The sequence below is a fragment of the Helianthus annuus genome, chromosome 16 (genome assembly GCF_002127325.2).
Source record: "Helianthus annuus cultivar XRQ/B chromosome 16, HanXRQr2.0-SUNRISE, whole genome shotgun sequence".
NCBI classification, from domain to species: Eukaryota; Viridiplantae; Streptophyta; class Magnoliopsida; order Asterales; family Asteraceae; genus Helianthus; species Helianthus annuus.
The window spans coordinates 101,273,307-101,293,072 of NC_035448.2; the positions used below are offsets into that span (position 1 = coordinate 101,273,307).

Consider the following 19,766-nt stretch of genomic DNA (forward strand, 5'->3'; position numbering starts at 1 on the left):
TTGGCTTTCATTATCTATTCCTCTGGTAGGGTTCAATCCCAACAAGCTTATTGTTGTTGTTGGCGATTCTGATTCGCAGGACGTGAGCTCCTGCAATCCTTGGCTTCATGACCAAACTTGTTACACCTCAGAAAACGACCCTTGTGGCACTGCCCGCTATGATGCTTGTTGCACCAGTTGCACTTGGGGTGGTTCCCTCGGTATCCACCCTGTCCTTGACTACCAGAAGATTGCTGACCAGGACTTTGGTAGTCATCAGTCTTTCGCTGCTGGGACTGAGACTGAACTGAAGTAGAACCCTTGCCTGAATTTCCATCCTACTTGCACTTGTTATCACTAGGAGCATCAGTAGTAGTAGCGTTAATACGCTTGGGCAGCTTGTTATGCTCAACTGCCTGATCAGTGAGAGATGAGCCAACCGGATGATTTGCTGAATGGTGCCAAGATTAACTGAGGTCACGTGGCTTTGAATTTCTGGCACCAAACCCTTAAGGTACAGCTCGATACGCTTGATAGGAGGATCCACCATAGTGGGACACAAGATAGCTAATTCGTTCGATCTCTTTGTGTACGCCTCGATCTCAGACCCCGTCATCTTCAAATTGAAAAATTCCACCTCTAGCTTATGGATGTCGTCACGACTACAGTACTCTTCTTTGATTAGTTCTTTGAAGTCGTTCCATGGGGTGGCATTAGCAACCGCCAGCCCTAGTAGTTGAACCTGTGCTTTCCACCAGGTTAACGCAGCACCTTCAAGCGTTCCAGTAGCAAATTTCACCCTACGATCTTCAGGGCATTCACACATCTCAAAAACAGACTCAATCTTCTCGAACCAGTGAAGAAGGCCTACAGCTCCTTCTGTGCCGCAGAAAGTACTAGGTCGGCAATCCATGAATGTTTTGAACGTGTACACAGGTGGCTGTGCAGGTTGACCTCCTGCTGGAGGTGCTGCGAGTGCCTCAGCAACTCATTCATTGATCAAAGCCGTCAACTGGGCTTGAGTTAGGTTAATACCACCACGTCCTCCGCGTCCGTTCATGATCTTCACAACGAAGCGACGTAAGTGAGAAAAGTGTCGCGAAAGTGCGTAAGCGTGGGACGACAGAAGAGAGTAAACACACAAGGTTCAAATAGCAGTTATCACGTTAACTAATGCACTATGTGAACTGTCTAAAAGACAATATAAACATAATTCATACCACCTATTACGTCGAGTCGTGCACGTGGAGTGAAGCGTCGTTGTGGATCGTTAAGCACTGTACAGGTTATAGTCTGGTTTTGTCAAAAAGCTTTTTTTTAAACCAAGTTCACTATAACCAATGGCTCTGATACCAATCAGTCACACCCCCAAAATCCACATGCGGAGTATCACCGCTTGGAGGCGTGACATGACCAGGATCAAGCCACCAATCATTTTGAACAACATAATTAAGTAAATAAAACCAACCACAGTACAATTGGTGACCAAAAGAGAGTAACCAACTTTAAGTTAACAGCGGAAGCATAAAACGTAAAACCAAAACATAAGTTCAATAAGTTCATAAAGTTCAAATGTTAAGCACGGGACATAACAGTCCATATCCCACAACGACCTCCTCCTCGTGCAAGTTCCGTAAGCATCTAACGACCTGTAAGGCATGTAACAACGAGTCAACAACAAAGTTGAGTGAGTTCATAGTTGGTTGTTTAGTTTTAATTTGTTTCCGAAAACATGGTTTGTCTTTTGCTTGCTTACTTGCCGTGGGGGTTACCCCATAGTTGAAAATATGATTAACCAGTTCCTTCTTTATTACCCAAACCATATCCATAATCAGTGGGGGCTTCCCCATGTGAACCACTAGACCGTTACCATATTGACTACTAACGAAAGTAAGTTGTGCCCTACGTCAACGTCTATCATCATTGACAGTTTGCCATAGTCCAGTAGTACATGCCCGTTCGACTGGCACGGTGTGAGGTTTGTTAAACCTAATAGCGCTATTAACTAATGACCCGCTCGCCATTGGCCTCGGCGATTAAGTCGATATAAAATGAGGGACTTAATGATAGAGTTTTGTCTAGTAAGTTTTAAGGTTGTTGTCCTACCCAAGGAGGACGAACGTACGTATTCTACCCAAGGAGAATACGCAGGATTAATATTGGCATCCTACCCATGGAGGATGGCGGTACATATCCTACCCAAGGAGGATATGTAGGTTCCGTTTTAATTCTTTAACCCATTCCCAACCACCGGGAATCCCATGCCTTAGAAAGTGTGTGAACTCACCTTGGTTTGCTCGGTTAGATTAGTTACTCTAAAAATCAGGAAATCAAGCACGTCCTAATAAGGTACAGATAATGATCAGTTCCTCGTGCATGCATAACACACATCCTACGTACGGTTTATCTACTCATTGCTTCTATCACGTACCACACAATTCTAATGTCAAGGTATTTTGTTAAGTTATATTATTTTACCCTAGAATAATATAACTATCTCACAAAATAAACAAATATCCACACAAGTGTTCTAGTATAAAATATATATTCTAAATACATTCATCCCTCAACCTCCGATACTTTGTATTTTTGTAACAAAACTCATGGCGAAGTTTATTTTGAAAAACAAAGTTAAAACATATTTGTAAACACTTGTTAGAAGAATAATTTCTATGTGTTGGATTTTTTAGAAAATTTCGCCAGAGTTTCCTTTGTAAATGGAGGCGTCCATGCTAATAAGCATATCATTTTCTTTTCCAAAAATCATTCAAACAATCAACAATCATTTACCAAGAGCAAACTATTCCATTTACAAACCAACATGAACTTGATGTTTCATAAAAACGCGTAGTAACTTGGTAAGGCGTTTAGTGGGTTTAGTTACTCTCCAAAGTGTGTTTACTTTATTTAAAATCTCATTCTCGGGATTTTTAGATGTTCACAACTTGTGAACATATTTTACAAAAATATTTATTTACAACATTTTCATGTGTCACAAGTGTCCATATTCTTACTTTATTTCCAAAATAGTGTAAGGATCATGATCTTTCGAAAACTGTCTTTTAAACTTGGTTTATTTAGGAAAATCACCCACAAGTTTTAGATCTACAAGATCACTAGTTCACTTGGTTTATTATTTTTACAAGAAATCATTTTATCACTAAGTTCATGTCTAAATATGGAGGTGATTCTTTTATGACAACCCCTAATCACCTCCTAACTTGTTAACTCATGTTTTCAATCATGATTTAACAAGTTCCATATGATGATTATCATCATACTACCAAGAAATCAACAACTAATCATCAACATAACCAAGACAATATCATACTAGTATTATTTCATCTTGTTTTATCCATTTTCATATTATGTAAAGCTTTATGTTCAAGGTTTAAGTGCATGATCTTTTAGTGTTCATATGATTTCATCAAGACATATCTATTAACCACTAAAAACATGAAGTAAATAAGGATTAACAAGAAGCTTACAACTAGCTTATAGCTAGGGGAGATCAATGGGGAAAAATGAGTGGATAAAGGCTTGTGGTAGAGGTCCTTCAAGTTCCGCAATCACCGAGCTTCTTAATCCACCTCCTTGTACCTTGGGAAGCACTTGAAATGGATGAACAAAATCGAAAATGGTGGGTGTATAAAGAGGGGTGTTCGGCCGAGAGCTAGTGAGGGAGGAGAGAAGAGAGTGTGGTGTGAAGATGGTGCTTAAGTTGGTGGTTACTTATAATTCTTAAGCTTATTACCCAATGGATCCATTGTCTCTCAAAGTACCAACAACATCCAAGCAAATCCCAAGAAGATTTTTAAGAGATTTAGGAAAGATTACATCCAATCTTTGGTGTGGGGTCCTTAGGGGACGGTTACAAATGGGGGGGGGGGGTTAAGTTGTAATTGTTGATGGTAATTAATTTGATTAGTGAAGATTAGATGTTAAGTCTAGAGTTTTAGTGTGCTACATGTATTATGTAGTGTGTTTAAGTGTTCGGGAACCATAACTAGCTTAGAAAAATAAAAACAATGTTTCATGCAATATTTTAGTGTTCCGAGTAATGTCCGGTTGTTCGGTTAGATACCGTTCTGTTAAAGTGCTAAGTTATTCCATATAGTGTCCTATATATATATATATATCTTTTTGTAACACTTTTAATTCCCAACACTTAGGAAAGCATACAGGACCATTTAGTAAATTTTCTGCACAAGACTAGTATGTTAAAAAGCACATGTAAGTATGATGTAGTAATCAGAAAGCAGTTAAGTAATTCAGCACAGTCATCAAGCACTTTAATTAACATTAATTAATCGTACGGATACATGTAATTATGAGGGTTGTCACAGTAGTGGCGAGCATACAAGTTTGAATTATTAGCATAAGTATAAAACGATTTAAAGACATATCATTACAACACTAGCATGCATCTCATAATTGTCAACCCAAAGATTCCTACTAGCGTAATCTTGTCGTCGCAACGACAAGACCGTTTTTGTATAACTTAAACACGACCTCAAGAATACGGGTGGTATGGTACTCCTATAGTGTTATACATGTTAAGGAGGCTTGTACAAAGTTAATGACAAAGTATCGAGCAAGTAAAGATTCTAGCATGTATGAATTCTAAGCATCATGTATTAAGCATGTATAATGGATTGTTTGTTTGTATGTGATTGTGTGAGTTTGATAATTCATAAGTATTGCACCCAAAACCGTCGAAAAATAAAAAAGGGCCATGTACACTCACGATTTGCTAAGCTTCCAAAGTAAATGTGAGTTGACGAGTCGTTGAGGGTGGAGCTCCAAAGTTACCCTACATTTGGGGAAATGAAGGCGCATGAGTATATGGAGTTTGTAGAGAGTATATGGAGTATATGGAAAGTATACGTGCACGAAAGTATATCTTGTCTAGATACTCGTTTGGACACTAAGTTTTCATGTGTTTTCGTAGGTCCTAACTTTCCCATTAGAATCACAAATGAGGAGTCTAGAAATGAAGATAATCTAACCTAAGTCCTTGACATCTAACCATAATCCGATTAGTATCAAGAATTCGGTTATTAGGTATATATTATATATTATATAGTTTAAGTTATAATTTCGTCCGTCATGTATTATCATGTAAGTCAAGCATGGAGGTAGGATGATTTCCATCCATTAAACTTCATTGTATGATTCACCAAAGCACAAACTCATCAACTTAGTTGATGAGTTCAGTTGGTTATGAATGTAAGAATAATTTTTAACTATCTAACTAAAACAACCAAGTGAGCAACCTAGATGCGTACATCTCGAACATGGAAAGTGTTCGAGGACGTGATGTAGTCTTGCCACTTTATGGAAGTTGTTTTTGTACCAAAACATACAAGTGAGGTAGTGGAACAAGTTTAGAGAGCCAAGACTTCCATAGTTTACACATTACTCATACACAAGTCTTCCAACATTGAAGGTTGGAAGCTTGGATGGTTTCAACACTTAGAACATTTTGGGCAGAATTTTTAAAAAGGTTTTGAGCCTTTTTTCTTGATGGAAATCAACCAAAACACAAACCCACAACTATAAGCTTAGTTAGGAGCATGGTGTGTACAAGATTCTACAAAGTTTCAAGTAAAATATACATGAAATAAAAAGATACATCAAAACAGAATTTTTATACTACTTTGGACCTCAAATGTGGTGAGGTTCCATCTTAGTTTGCTATGACAAAATTGTGGAAACCTTTTTAGAGATTATCTAAGTAGTTTGAAAGAAGAAAGAAGAAAAAATGTGAAGAAAAGTGAGTGAAAACTCACTTAGAACACTTGAATGTTTTTGCCTTGCTTTGAGATATTTGAGAGGATTAGAGAACTTGAGAGAAGATTAGGTGTGTGGAAAGTGTTTAGAAGGTGGTGAAAGCTTGTATTTATAAGTGGAGATTAGGGTTTGAGAGTTAATGAAGGTGGAAGGTGATTGGAGGAGAAAGGATGTGGAAAAGGGTGAAACATGATTGACTAAAGAAGGGTGGAAGGTGATTGGAGGAAAAACAAGGTGGAAAAGCTTTTGATTTGCTCACTTTTAGTCCCTGCACTTTGTAACTAGGTTATTTTATGCCGTTTTCTTGTATTTTAATTTGTTTTTAGGTATCCAAATTGTATTTTAAGTCTCGTTTTGCGTATAAACACGTATTTAAAGATTGATTGCATATATAACACAAATATGAAAGGTAACACGTGTGTATATATATATATATATATATATGGGAAGGTTCTATGTAGAACACAAAATATTGCGAGAACACGCAGAACACAATGAATCACCTAGTTTTTCAATCCTAAAAACCTAAAAAGTAAATGAAAATGTTGCAAATATAAGATTTATTGTTTCTTACACTAGAATTCAAAACAAAATATGGAAAATTTTCACTTTTTCTATAACCTACACATATGTAGGTTATGTGTATATTAAATTACCAAAATGTATGTAAGTTACGTGTAGGTAAAAAAAATATGGTTTTTTATGTATATATAATACACATATGAATGTAAGAAACATAAAATTTAGAAAAACATGAAACGTAAATCCCAAAATTTAGTGTTTTAGAGTTGTTCTTTTTGTTCTCGCAATAGTTAGTATTCTGTAATGATCCTTATCATATATATATATATATATATATATATATATATATATATATAATGAATTTCCATTAAGATCAAAGCCTCGGATTATATGTTTGGAAATGAACCACGAATACGACACGATTACAAGTTTCTAAAAATAGAAATGCGAATACAACTTTCTACATATGTAAAAGTACAGAAATGCGGAGCGTTACAACCTCTCCTACTCTAGGAAATTTTGTCCCGAAATTTATTGGAGAGGAAGACTCGGCGAATAGATGGTATTTTGGTGATTCGATGCAAGTGATAATCGGTTAAAATGTTTGGCCAAGGTTGAAAATTTGAAATTTAGTGTCTATGCAGCGTTTATGTATAAGAGTGTTAAATGTATGGTTCAAAAGTTTTGGTTAAATTGGTAGTTTACGGTTGATTGGGCGTACGTAGATAAATTTTGAGTGATAAAGGATAGGTTTGTAAAAGCAACTCGTTTGATTAAGCGGATTGGGTCATCAACTGTAAGTAAGTGTAAAAATAAGTAAAATGTGTATGTGTGTATATAGGCGATGCGATGTTGACCGAATTTGGACAACTCGGTGAAAGGAGTGTTTTAGAAAATGCGACCATTTATACTAAAAAGTTTTAGTATAAATAAAGATGTAATATGATGTAATGTGGCAACCTGCACCGTAGTTTGTAAGAAAAGTCTTATCAATTTTAAGGCGTATTAGTAAAATCACGAGTCGTAGGAGAATGTTTATTGATGAGAAAATAAGATGATAAATATTCATGGTTTTTAAAAGGTTTTTACGATAAATAGGCCGACTATTTGATGTTTTAGTGTAATAAAGGATGAAATAAAATTTCTAAAATATGGACTTGAGCACAAACCCCACATCTTGGGTGCTCTAAGATTATATTACTAATAGTAAAAGACAAATGCTAAACACTATAAATCACACGGTAACTTTGATTCACCATTAAAAATCAACATATGAACATAATCCTTAGCCATAAAGTGTATATTGTTCTTACTTAATCATCGATATATGTACTTGTTAGGGTGAGCGGGGCACTTCTCGGGGAGGGGAGCGGGGAGTGAAGTCCCCGAGCGGGAACACCACCGCCATCAATTCGGGGAGGGGAAGCGGGGTGGAGGAGCGGTGTGTACTCACCGATTGAGAGAGAGGAGAGAGAGAGGGGGTGATTGGTTGTTAATGTGGGTCCATCATTTTTCCACCAATCATATTTTTTTCTTTTTTATAAAAAAATAATTGTGTGAGTGGAGTGATGCCAACGTTTGAGTGCAAAATGAAGACTTAAGAGGAGAGTTGACGTGGCGCGTGCTGATTGGGTGTGTGTAAGAGAGGTCACTCCCCTAAGAGAGGAGTGCCCCTCTCACCCTAACCTCTATATGTGACAAAGCTAAGCTAAGGGTCTGTTTGGTATGAGGTAATGGAATGAACAAAGGAATGAAATAGATGAGGTAATGGAATGGACGAGGGAATGCAATGGATCATTACCATTCAAGGTCTTGTTTGGTTACCATGTGTGAATGGAATGGATTATTATTGTGTATTATTCGGTAGACAAGAAAAACAGAGTAATAAAATCAGCGGTGAGTGGTGGTGGTGGTGGTCGGTGATAGTGATTGTGGGTGGTTATAGGTGGCGATGGTTGGTGTCGGTGGCGGCGATGAGTGGTGGTGGCGGCAGCGGAGAGTGGCGTGACGACGAGTGGTGGTGGCGGCAAGGTGGCGGTTGGTAGCAGCGACGACGGTTGGTGGTGGCGGTGGCGGTGGTGGCGTCGACGATGGTGCTGGGCGGCGGCGAGTGGCGTTGGCGGTTGGTCGCAGTTGTGGGTGATAACGGTGGCGAGTGGGTGGCAGCGGCCGCGATGGCTGTCGGGGTGAGGTGGTGGCGGGTGGCGGCGGTGATGGGCGGTGGTGGTGGGTTGTGGCGAAGGTGGTGGGTTGTGGAGTTGTTGATGAATGGTGCAAGAGGGGATGGAATGGAAAAAAACATGGGGGTTGAAGGAATGATTTTGAGGGAATAGAATGCTTTTTGGAATGGGTGATTCCATTCCATTGACCAACCAAACACCATTTTCTTCATTCCCGCATAATTATCCATTGCATTTCACCTCTCATTCCTGCATACAAATACTAATTATTCTAGACCGAGTCAAAACAAATTAACAAGACAAGCTCAAGCAAGCTTAAGAACTTTATATTTTCAAAAGAAAAATCTTAAAGAAAACAAAAACAGCCTAGATTCTTAATCTAAGAAAGTTCCCTCCTTTTTCTTTATTCATAATTTGAAGAAAAGTAAACTTTTGACACTTCCCATCTCCATCTTGCAACCAAACCCCACACATCTGCATTCAATCTAATAATTCAACACCATTGTTACCCTCACTTGAATTGAAACCAACCTCCATTTCATCTCTGTGTGTGTTTCACCTTCACTGTGTGAGAGAGAAACCTACACACAAACAGAGTGGGCAGACAGAGGAGAGAGAAACTAAAAAAACACCCATCAAGATTCAATTCAATTCAAATTATATATATATTATTATTTGAGATCTCACTCTGTCTCTCTGTCCTCATTAGCATACAAATACATTATTAGCATACAACCCCAACTCAACTCAACTCAACTCAGATTTCCTTAAATCAAATCTCATGTTTTGTTCATACTAAACCGACATAAAAAAAACAGGACTACATGATGAAAATTCTTGTTGGGTTTCTTCTAGTTTTGATTTTCGGTTTCCAATTGAGTTCCATTGATGCAGTTTTTGCACCTCAATCTTCACCTGCTGCTGCTCCAATTGCTTCAATTCCGTCTTCAATGGCGAGCTTTACTGCAGGTAGTTTATTCTTTCATCTTTCTAACATTTGTGCTTTCTTTGTGGGTTTAATTGTGTTAATTTTTGGGGAATTAGGAACCGAATCGACTGTAGCGAATCACCAAACGAGAACGAGTAGAAAGCTTCTTATTGGGTTGGTCACAGCTTCTTTGGTTTTGGTGATCATAATAATGTCCACCATCTGTTTGTGGAAATGCCACAGAAGGAAAATGCACAAATTGAACACCCCGGGTGCCAAGAGATCAGGTCAGCTGATTAAAACAATCGCGGGTTTCTGTTGTTTGTTTAAACAGGTTACCAAATTTGTGGTGTGATTTGCAGATTCATTGAGAGGGCTTGCATTGAGTTCATTCATTAGCAGGGATAGTGGTTCGTTGAAGACATCGAAGACGGTCAATGAGAAGGCTTCGGTGGCAGTTATGGATTATAGCTTGTTGGAATCAGCTACAGGTAACTTTGGGGAAGGTGAAGTGTTAGGTGTGGGTGGGTTTGGATGCGTGTATAGAGCTCGAATCGATGAGAATTTGTGTGTTGCTGTCAAGAGATTGGATGGTGGTAGCCAAGATGCTATCAAAGAGTTTCAGGTCGGTTTGATATTCGATGAATTTGATGATATGAGGTTTAACATCTTGTTATTAAAAAAATTTGTGATGTTCGGGTTTTGCAGACTGAGATTGATCTGTTGAGTAGAATTCAGCATCCAAACATAATCACTTTGTTGGGATATTGTGTTCATGATGATACCAGACTGCTTGTTTATGAATTGATGCATAATGGATCTTTGGAAACTCAATTACATGGTGAGACACTTTTCTTTTTTAACATTCCATACATTTTCAGTCGGGTCGGGCCTCTTCTCCATCCTTGATTGTCCGTCCACAAGGACTATAGCTGCTAAACAAGTCGTGTTTGCGGGTCCAACCCGAACACTGCAATAATATTTGCGGATTGATATGGACACGACGTCACGACCGTATAACATGATTTTTTTCCTTTTTAATACTCTAATTTATAACTATATAACTAGAAATACAACGGTCTATAAAACAATTATGTTTAAATTATAAAACGTGATGTCATTTTCAACTTTTTTAATTTTTGCATAAATACCTAACCATGACGGAATAAGTACTTAAAGAAAAAAAACTGGTTAAATCATAAATGGGTCAATCCACAACCCGTCAGGTTGACCCGCACACGACCTGTTTAGCTAATCATGTTCGCGTGTTTGACCGAAACCCGCCTTGACTAAACCATCATTTCGTGTAAGTTCACACCCCTAACTCCCAAGATTTTTTGTCAAGGATGAAACGGGCCAACGGGCTGGATGTCCATGAGTATTACTATCAACCCGTATTGCGGGTGATGTAACAGTAGTCTAATGTCTAAAATACCCTTAGGATCAAACTTTATGTGATTAATAGTTTGTAATGATGGTAATGGCCCTTTCTTACACAACTTTCTTCAGATCTTTGATTGAAAATAAATATGATTGATGATTTATAATAACTGTAACTTAAAGAGGGTCATGTTCTCTTAAAATCTGCACAAAAGTTATGTGAATTTATTTCCATTATTATTTTTAATTGAAAAAAAATTAGACAACAGAGTTTAATTAATATTACGTCCGTCCATACAGGACCTTCCAGTGGATCCAATTTAACATGGCATTGCAGGATGAAGATTGCTCTAGACACAGCAAGGTGGCACGTGTTTTAAACAGATAATTTATTTAATAACATCAATTATTGTTTTTTGTTTTTTTCAATAAAATAAAATTAACATGTTTGAAGTGTCTGAGCAGAGGATTAGAATACTTGCATGAGAACTGCAAACCATCAGTGATTCATAGAGATCTGAAATCATCTAATATCCTTCTAGATTCCAGCTTCAATGCTAAGGTACAACACTTTCTTATCTGTCAGTCAGTCTAACAATAATGCATCTCACACCTACTTTCTAAGTTTTAGTTGCATTATTTTGGGTGTCAATTGTGTCGGGCTGAACGCTGAACCCGTATATTTATTTATGTCAAAGCCATCAACCCTAACCTTAATACAGTTTAAATCGTGTAAGTACTAGGGCTGCAAACGAACTAAACGTTCGGTGAACAGTTTGTGAACCGTTCGGCGGGAAGTTCGTTTGTTTTCGTTCGCTTATTAAACAAATAAACACGAACAAAAAATTTCGTTCATTTAGTTAAATGAACGAACATGAACAGGGGCCGTGTTCGTTCATTTATGTTCGTGAACGTTCGGTAGCGTGTTCGTTTGTGTTTGATAATTCATTAGTGTTTTTAGTTTTATATTTTATTTAAATGCTTAAAATTCCGATAAATAAAAGATTTAATAAGTGACAGTGTATTATATGTTCATGAACGCTTGTTTGTGTTCGTTTGTTTCCATTTGTGTTCATGAACATCAATTTGTGATCATTTGTGTTAATCAACGTTCGTTTTCGTTCATTGCCTAAAATTAACAAACAAACACAAATGAACACGAATAAGTTCACTTCCTTAACAAACGAACACAAACATAAATTCTCGTTCGGTAAGCTTTCATGAACAGTTTGTGAACACATATATTTCTTAACAAACGAACACGAACAAGGCCTTGTTCGTGTTCGTTCGGTTCGTTTGCAGCCCTACGTGTAACCTATCGATATATCTAAACGAGTCAGAAGGGTTGTGATTAAACATGTTAACCTAGACTGGGGCCTACGTATAGGCTGTATTCGGATTTTTGTTCTTGGAATATACTGAATCGTGTTCCATTTTGGTTGTTGTCTAAAGCTTTCAGATTTTGGTCTTGCTGTAATGGATGGAGCCCAGAACAAAAACAACATCAAGCTTTCAGGGACATTGGGTTATGTAGCTCCAGAGTATCTATTAGATGGTATACCCATCTTTATAATCTTTAGAGTAAACTTCCGTTTTGCTCCCTGTGGTTTGGTCACTTTAACGGTTTTGCCCCAAACCTTTAAAAATAGCCATTTTCCTCCAATAGTTTGCCCCAAACCTTTAAAAAAAATGGAAAAACAGACAATTTGGATGGAGTTAGAGGCGGGGAGCAAAATGGAAAAACCATAGCAAACTATTGGAGGAAAATGGCTATTTTTAAAGGTTTGGGGCAAAACCGTTAAAGTGACCAAACCACAGGGAGCAAAATGGAAAAACCATAGCAAACTAGTTATGTATCTATTTGTAAAGTAAATAGCAAAAGTTTCTTCTAAACTTTTAGAAAGCAAAAGCCAACCCTTTTCTTTTCTGTTTTTTAGTGATGAATTCCAATGTCGGATTCTGCCGGTTTTGACTAAAATTTTGGGTCAAACCGCTAACTAGTGTTATAGAAAACTAAACAAACCGGCTGGGCTGGCCCAAAACCAATCTGGTGACGGTTTGAACTTCTTTTTTTTCTTTTTTCAAAATTATTATTTTGCATGAAAATTTTAAACTGAAAAGTTGTAAAAGAAGTTGAACTTCGTTTGTTTTGTTTACACAGCTGGTTCCAAGACATAAACCGTCGGCCTAACCAGTTTAACTCGGTATTTAAAACCAAACCGTACAAATCCTATATCGGGCGGTTCGGTTGATTGCTTCGGTTATGAACCAGGACATAAACCGTCTGCTGACCTAGCCCATTTGCTTTGGTTTGGAGGGTTCAGTCGATTTAACTATTTACGAACACCTCTATCATGTTGAGCATTGCACATTTCTTTCAATTTAAAACTGATTCCGGTTCGTGTACAGGAAAACTGACCGACAAAAGTGATGTATATGCATTTGGAGTTGTACTTTTAGAGCTTCTACTTGGAAGACGGCCTGTGGAAAAACTGGCCGCATCTCAATGCCAATCTATCGTCACTTGGGTAAACCCTAGTTTCTCAACCTTTGATTATCCAAGTTAAACGATGAAGCTCATCTTGTTTACCTAAACAAGCTGAAATGTTGAGCTCGAACCCGGCTCGCAAAAAAATTGAGCCAGCTCGTTATATAATTTTACCCGTATTGCTATATTTGGAAACAAAAAATAAGATTTTTAACATACACATCACCCTATAATTTTCGGTTATAATTTATATATTTATATTTTTGGGTCTAGTGGTTGTAATTTATATATTTTAAAACTCGGGCTTCATTTTAAATGAGCTGGCTCAGCTCGGCTTGTTTACAAATGAGCCTATTTAAAAGAGTTTTTTGAACATGCCTAGTTGTTATTGAGTGCATTCAAATCCCAAATTGTTACTTTGATTAAATTGCAGGCCATGCCACAACTAACAGACAGATCAAAGCTCCCAAATATTGTCGATCCTGTAATCAGATATACAATGGATCTCAAACACTTGTACCAAGTACGCAAATGACAATCGCCTTTTCGACCAAATTTCTATAAACAAAACTCATATTGACTATATATATGATTTGCAGGTTGCTGCCGTAGCGGTGCTGTGTGTGCAACCAGAGCCAAGTTACCGGCCATTAATAACCGATGTTTTGCATTCTCTTATCCCTCTTGTTCCGGTGGAGCTCGGGGGAACTCTAAAAGTTCCACAAACAAGGTCTTCGGTAACAAATGACCCGTGATTTCATCCATTAGTATTGGGTTGATCATTATAATCTTAAAAAATTGTACAAAAAGTGTCTTAGATCCGTTTTAAATATGTTTAATTTTTTGAATGTTTAAAATACACGTACTAATGAAATTAATCACTACATATGTAAAGGAATTTATTATCGTGCTGACACGTCTAGTAGCGTAGAATATTACATAATTAGTTCTTAATATCATCATAGGATTAGGATCATGAGTGAACAACTTTTTGAGAGTGAACTAAGTGAACTAATCTTGACCCTTTATCATTTTTTAGATTAAAAGGGTAAGATTGACATTAGCCAAATACTTTTAATTAGAATCCCTTAATTTTCTCCGCTCTTAACTCTCTCTCTCTCTCTCTCTCTCATTTTTAATTATTTCTCTATTATTTTAATTATTTATTATAAGAGATTGAATGGCTAATTTTTTTATATAAATTGTTATGTCCCTTTTAAAATTAAATATTAAACCTAATTAAATTGATTTTTAACATATGTGTATACAGGTCAGTATATACAAGACTTATACACTTGTGTATTATTACATCTTGTTTCCACGGGTCGCTATAAACCAGATTTATACACTTGTGTATTATTCAAGTACATATGTGTATACGGGTCGGTATATGCCAGACGTATACACTGTGTATTATTCAAGTACATAGTGTATACATGTCGAAATATAGCAGACTTATACACTTATGTATTACTACATATTGTTTCCACTATACATCTTTTCATCAAACATTGATTTAATACATATATGTATAGAGAATGTAATTAAATATTTTTAATTGTGTTCTAGATGGAACAATATTTGATAATGTTTGGATTTTTTTTTTTAAATTGTGTAATATTAAGTTAGGTAATATGTGAGAGAAAAAATATAAAGAATGTAATTAAATATTCTTTTAATTGGAAAGAGAAATCAGGAGAGAGAAAAAATTAATTAATTAAATGAAAATAGAAATATACAATTATACCCTTTTGTCTATTAAAATACATGTAAGTTACAAAAGATAATTACAATCTTGCCACTAAAGAAAAAATATAGATCTAGAAAATCAATGGTCAGGATAAGTTTATTTTGTTCACAAATAAATCATTGTTCACTCATGAACCATACCCTATCATCATATATATCAAGTTACTTGTTCACGCTAGCATTTTTATACATTCGTAACGTCACTTTGTTAAAGTGTGACTAGTTTAGGGGCGACGACACTTATAAAGATGATTTTTCAAGTACGTGTATTTTATAAAGTTTAAAGAGCTTAATTTGTTAAAACAAGATTAAGAGACTTTTACCTACAAAACTATTTATTTATTATTATTATTATTTTTTTTGCCTTTTGTTAGCTTTTTATAAATATTTTTTAATTTGTGGGTTTTTTTTTGTAGAAATAAAAAGGGTCGAAAATGGTTTCTTGGAAATATATTTTTTCTTTTTGGGTGGGTGGGTCAATAAAAAGTTGTATTTGGTGAAAAGGGCTCCACATGTAAATTAGTTTTATTTGTTTTGTTTGGAGTGATATGGAAGTGCTTTATGTTTGGTTGTAAAGTGGACGATTAATACAAAAATGTGGAAATATGAACATTAGAACTATAGTATTTTATATTATTTATTTAAAAATATTTTTCCCTTTTTTGTTACATAAAATTTGTCAATGTTTCGTATTAAAACTTTTGTACTACACGCACGGGTCATTTATCTTTGTTTATCAAGATTCTTAGACCAAAGGAAGCATAAAGATGACATAATAAATAAGTAACGCCCAATATTTTCAGAGTCAAAACGCGTAAGTCTCAATACTTTGAGCTTCCATGTGTCGTCAGAATCGCAAGTGTACTCATGGACTTATTGCGTTGCGGGGTTGGTCCGAGCAGTGGTCCAAGGTTGTTTGTCCTTGGGACGAAAGTGGTCCGGCGTGCATGGTCGGTCCTTTTTGGATTGTTACATTTAATTAAAAATAATAATTCCAACGGCTATAAAACAAAATTAATAAAAGTATATTTTAATTTTAAATTTACACTCTCAACTCAACCTACACATTATATACACACACTACTACGAGTGTAGGTATGGCGAACCATTGTCTACGGTATTTTTGCATGTATGTTATCAAACGACATTAGAAAGTATATCTTAGAAAGCCTAACGAAAGTGACATCCAACAACTATTAGAGAGTCGGTCAAGTAGACACTACTTTCCTAGAGTGTTTAGTAGTATTGACTGTATGCATTGGGTATGGAAAAACTGCCATATTGCATGGAAAGGACAATATACTCGAGGTGACAAAGGATGTCCCACTATAATGTTTGAGGTAGTTGCATCACATGACCTTTGAATTTAGCATGCTTGTTTTGGAGTAGTCGGATCAAATGGTGACATCAACGTCATAAACTAGTCATCAATATTCAATGATGTTTTAAACGGTTTGGTGTCGCCATGCAACTTTACAGCGAGGGCATTCAGTGTCCCTCAAGATCAATGACACATTAATACAAGGGCCAACAAGGCTTTGGAGTAGAAAAAAAAACTATATCCAATATAACGTATGCATGCATTATATTGCATAACATGATTATAGAAGATGGACACATTATAAGTGAGTGGTTGAATGAAGAGGATGAAGAAGTAGAACCACCAAACCATGGACCGACACATGATTTACAGAATGCTTGCAAAGGTTCAAAGGTTTACGTCACAATGAAGCTCATCATATGTTTCGACACAATTTAATTAAGCACATGTGGTCGATTAAAGAATAATTTTAGGTTATGTATATTTTTTGTTTTTAATTTTATGTATGTTATATTAATATTTCATGTATGTTTTTTACTTTTATTCTATGTATGTTTTTAATACAATGTTTATTTTGAATTTCTTTTATTTAGTTTAATTTTAATTGGTATTATATCATTAAAATTTAAATATATACTAAATATAAAAAAACAAATTATTATAAAAGAAATATAGTTTTGTAATACCCCAAAATATGCAATTTATTTATGTTATCTTAAATGTCTAATTATGTAATATTAACTAAGTTAAAAGAATGTGATATTAGTTCAACAAGAATGAAAGTTAATGTGATAATAAACAACAATTAGAACTAGAAGGGCTGAACTTGTAGAAGTGATGAAAGTTATTAATAAAACACACACTCTGGTGAGTTCTGTGGACCGACAAGAACCAAGGAGAAACGCTAGTTTCCAAAAATTCACAAGATTAGAAAGGAATTAAGAGCCCAAACTAATGCATGAACTCAAATCTTTAACCATCTAAACTTGTTCAACAAATGGTAAGTCGAAAATTCTAATTTGGTGATTTGTAGAAAGTGGGGTTTAACCCAATCATGAATTCATGTGGAAATCTTGTGGAATTGTGAGTTAGGATTTCCCAATAGATTGAGAATTTTGCTTGATTTCGATTATTTGGATGATTTAAGGTTTATACCCACTTATTATAAAAGTATGATGAACATAATGATTTAAATAAATGCTAATAGATGTGAATTGGTGCATGATCTTGTATGTGATAGAGAAATTAGATAAGTTGATGTAGGATGAAAGAAAGGTATGAATTTGATTAAATTTTTGTTAAACTAGAAAATGAACAAGTAGAGCTATGATATGAAAACTTGTACCTTGTGCTTTGTTGACGTTGTGCACACCAAGTGTTTGATGAAATGCTTCAATTAAGAATTCAGCCATATTAGCCATAAACTTTATGTAAAAATCGTGATTTGAATGTGCTTATGAAGTAGGTATTAAAAAATATATGATGTATTATCAAAGAATGTATGTAGATGTGTATACGACATGAATTCTAAGTATGAATGGTTATGTATAGGTGTAAAGGAAGAAAGTTCAAGTCACGCGAAGCAACAAGGAAATCAAGAATGAGGTACGCTACTTGTACGATTCATGGTTTTATTATAGTTTTACTATTACTATATAGTGTGGCAATTGTAATGGTCAAGAGAAGAACCATGTTTAGAACTCATTGCATATGGGTCGAATATATTAGAATGATATGCAAGAGAAGGAAATTTATGTAGACCCCTTTATGAATGGGTCGAAAGAATTAGAATGTAAGAATAAGAATAAGAATGATGGTATGATGTTCATTTTAGGAACATATTCAATTAAAAGAATGATGATACTAATCTAACAACTAAACTTGTAAGTTGCGCGAGTGGTGTGATTGTCATAAATCTGTGAGTTAAAGTCTTATGTTAGAAGGAAGGAATTTAGTTTATAATGAAGTTTACTTTGATGTTGTGATGTAGATAAAACTCAAGTCTAATGGTCAAGCTTTACTCGGATCGAACACGCTTCAAATGCGCACTATGCGCTTCTGCTACTTTTGTAATGATGTTTATGGGTCAAAAATACTTTCGTTGTAAATAACTTATGTTTAGTAGCTAGACTTTAAAGTGTGACATGCTATGTCTTTTGCAAAATCCTAGTTGATGGTAAATGTTTAAAACGTAATGTTACGGTTTTTGTTTACGGTTTTTGTTATGTATTTTGAACGTGTCAAAGTATAGTGTATGATGATTGTTAAAAGCAGGGAACCGCTCATGTTACGAACGGGTCATGCTCAATTTTTGTTAAAAATAGTATGACATTACTTTTATTTTCGAATGCAAAAAAGTGGGCGTAACGAGTTGGTATCAGAGCCTATGTTTGAGGGATTTAAGTACCAAGTGCTTGAACTCAAACCGAAAGCTCGTGCGTAGTGTGTGTTCGTTCCGAGGCGTGAAGCAAGTAAATACCTTTAAAGTTTAGAATTTTCCATAATGAATAATTAGTTACGGAATGTTATGAGATGTTACGAGATGGTTACGGGATGTTACGGAAGGGTGAGGGTTGATACGGGTCATTTTGGAACGTTAGAATTCTCTTGTAACAATCTCAATATCATCCAAAGTTGTAACCTTTTTATGCAATATAGTTGGTGATCGGTAGTTTCCATCACCCGAGGTTTTTTATGCCGGAGATCATTCATTGATCAAGGGCTTTTTCCTCGTATAAATCTCTGTGTTCATTGTCGTTTACATTTCATACTTGTTTATTCAATTGTTCAACACAAAAAGGAGTCTACCTCACAATCAAAGTTTGGTTACATTATCCTTAATTAGATTTTTGACCAAAACAATGGGCTATCCCAAAAAGATGGTTAAGCGTTGCTTTTATAGAATGGGATATACCTGTTACGTGAAGGAAGCAAACTTTTCAAACGCAAATCTTTCGAGACCCTACAAGTTCTTTGTGCACTCGATCATTCACACAATGGGTCATCGAAAAGGTGGTTATGATGTAGCGGCGGACTATATCATGTGCATGGTTGCAGCTTTAGTTCTAAATTTGCCATCCAATTTCTTGGAGCTGATATTTGAGCAGATGAAAGCGAATATTACTCAAGAAATGTATCCAAGGTTTATACAAATGTTGTTAGATGACCAAATACCAAATCTTGCCAAGATAGAATCTGATGAGTTACCTTTGGAGCATACGTCTAATCTTACGCTTAATCGACTCCAACAGTATAAGAAGCAATCTGAAAGCTCCATTCCAAAGGTTACAAGATTGTTCGGATGCTTGAAAGATCCAAACTATATAGCTCCATTTGAAGGAAAATGGAGTCACGATGACAGCGAGTCGGAGAATGAGGATACAAAATTTAGAAGGTTTTGCGGCTAATAGTGTAACACCCCGTGTT

At 35.8% G+C, this 19,766-nt stretch overlaps 1 protein-coding gene and 1 long non-coding RNA gene across 2 annotated transcripts; both read left to right on the plus strand.

Annotated features, from left to right (window-relative positions):
* Window positions 1-8,960: 8,960 nt before the first annotated feature.
* Window positions 8,961-14,184, plus strand: LOC110916292 (probable receptor-like protein kinase At1g80640). The gene is made up of 10 exons (XM_022161034.2): window positions 8,961-9,443; window positions 9,519-9,689; window positions 9,765-10,027; window positions 10,111-10,243; window positions 11,083-11,146; window positions 11,248-11,344; window positions 12,235-12,337; window positions 13,192-13,310; window positions 13,704-13,793; window positions 13,870-14,184. Exons 1-10 carry the CDS (start codon window positions 9,299-9,301, stop codon window positions 14,023-14,025), a joined length of 1,341 nt encoding a protein of 446 aa, XP_022016726.1. The 5' UTR covers window positions 8,961-9,298; the 3' UTR covers window positions 14,026-14,184.
* A 3,058-nt stretch (window positions 14,185-17,242) lies between these two features.
* On the plus strand, window positions 17,243-18,541 carry LOC110916293. The gene is made up of 3 exons (XR_002579632.2): window positions 17,243-17,340; window positions 17,892-17,945; window positions 18,331-18,541. It is a non-coding gene; the product is annotated as an uncharacterized LOC110916293 (long non-coding RNA).
* The last annotated feature ends 1,225 nt before the right edge of the window (window positions 18,542-19,766 follow it).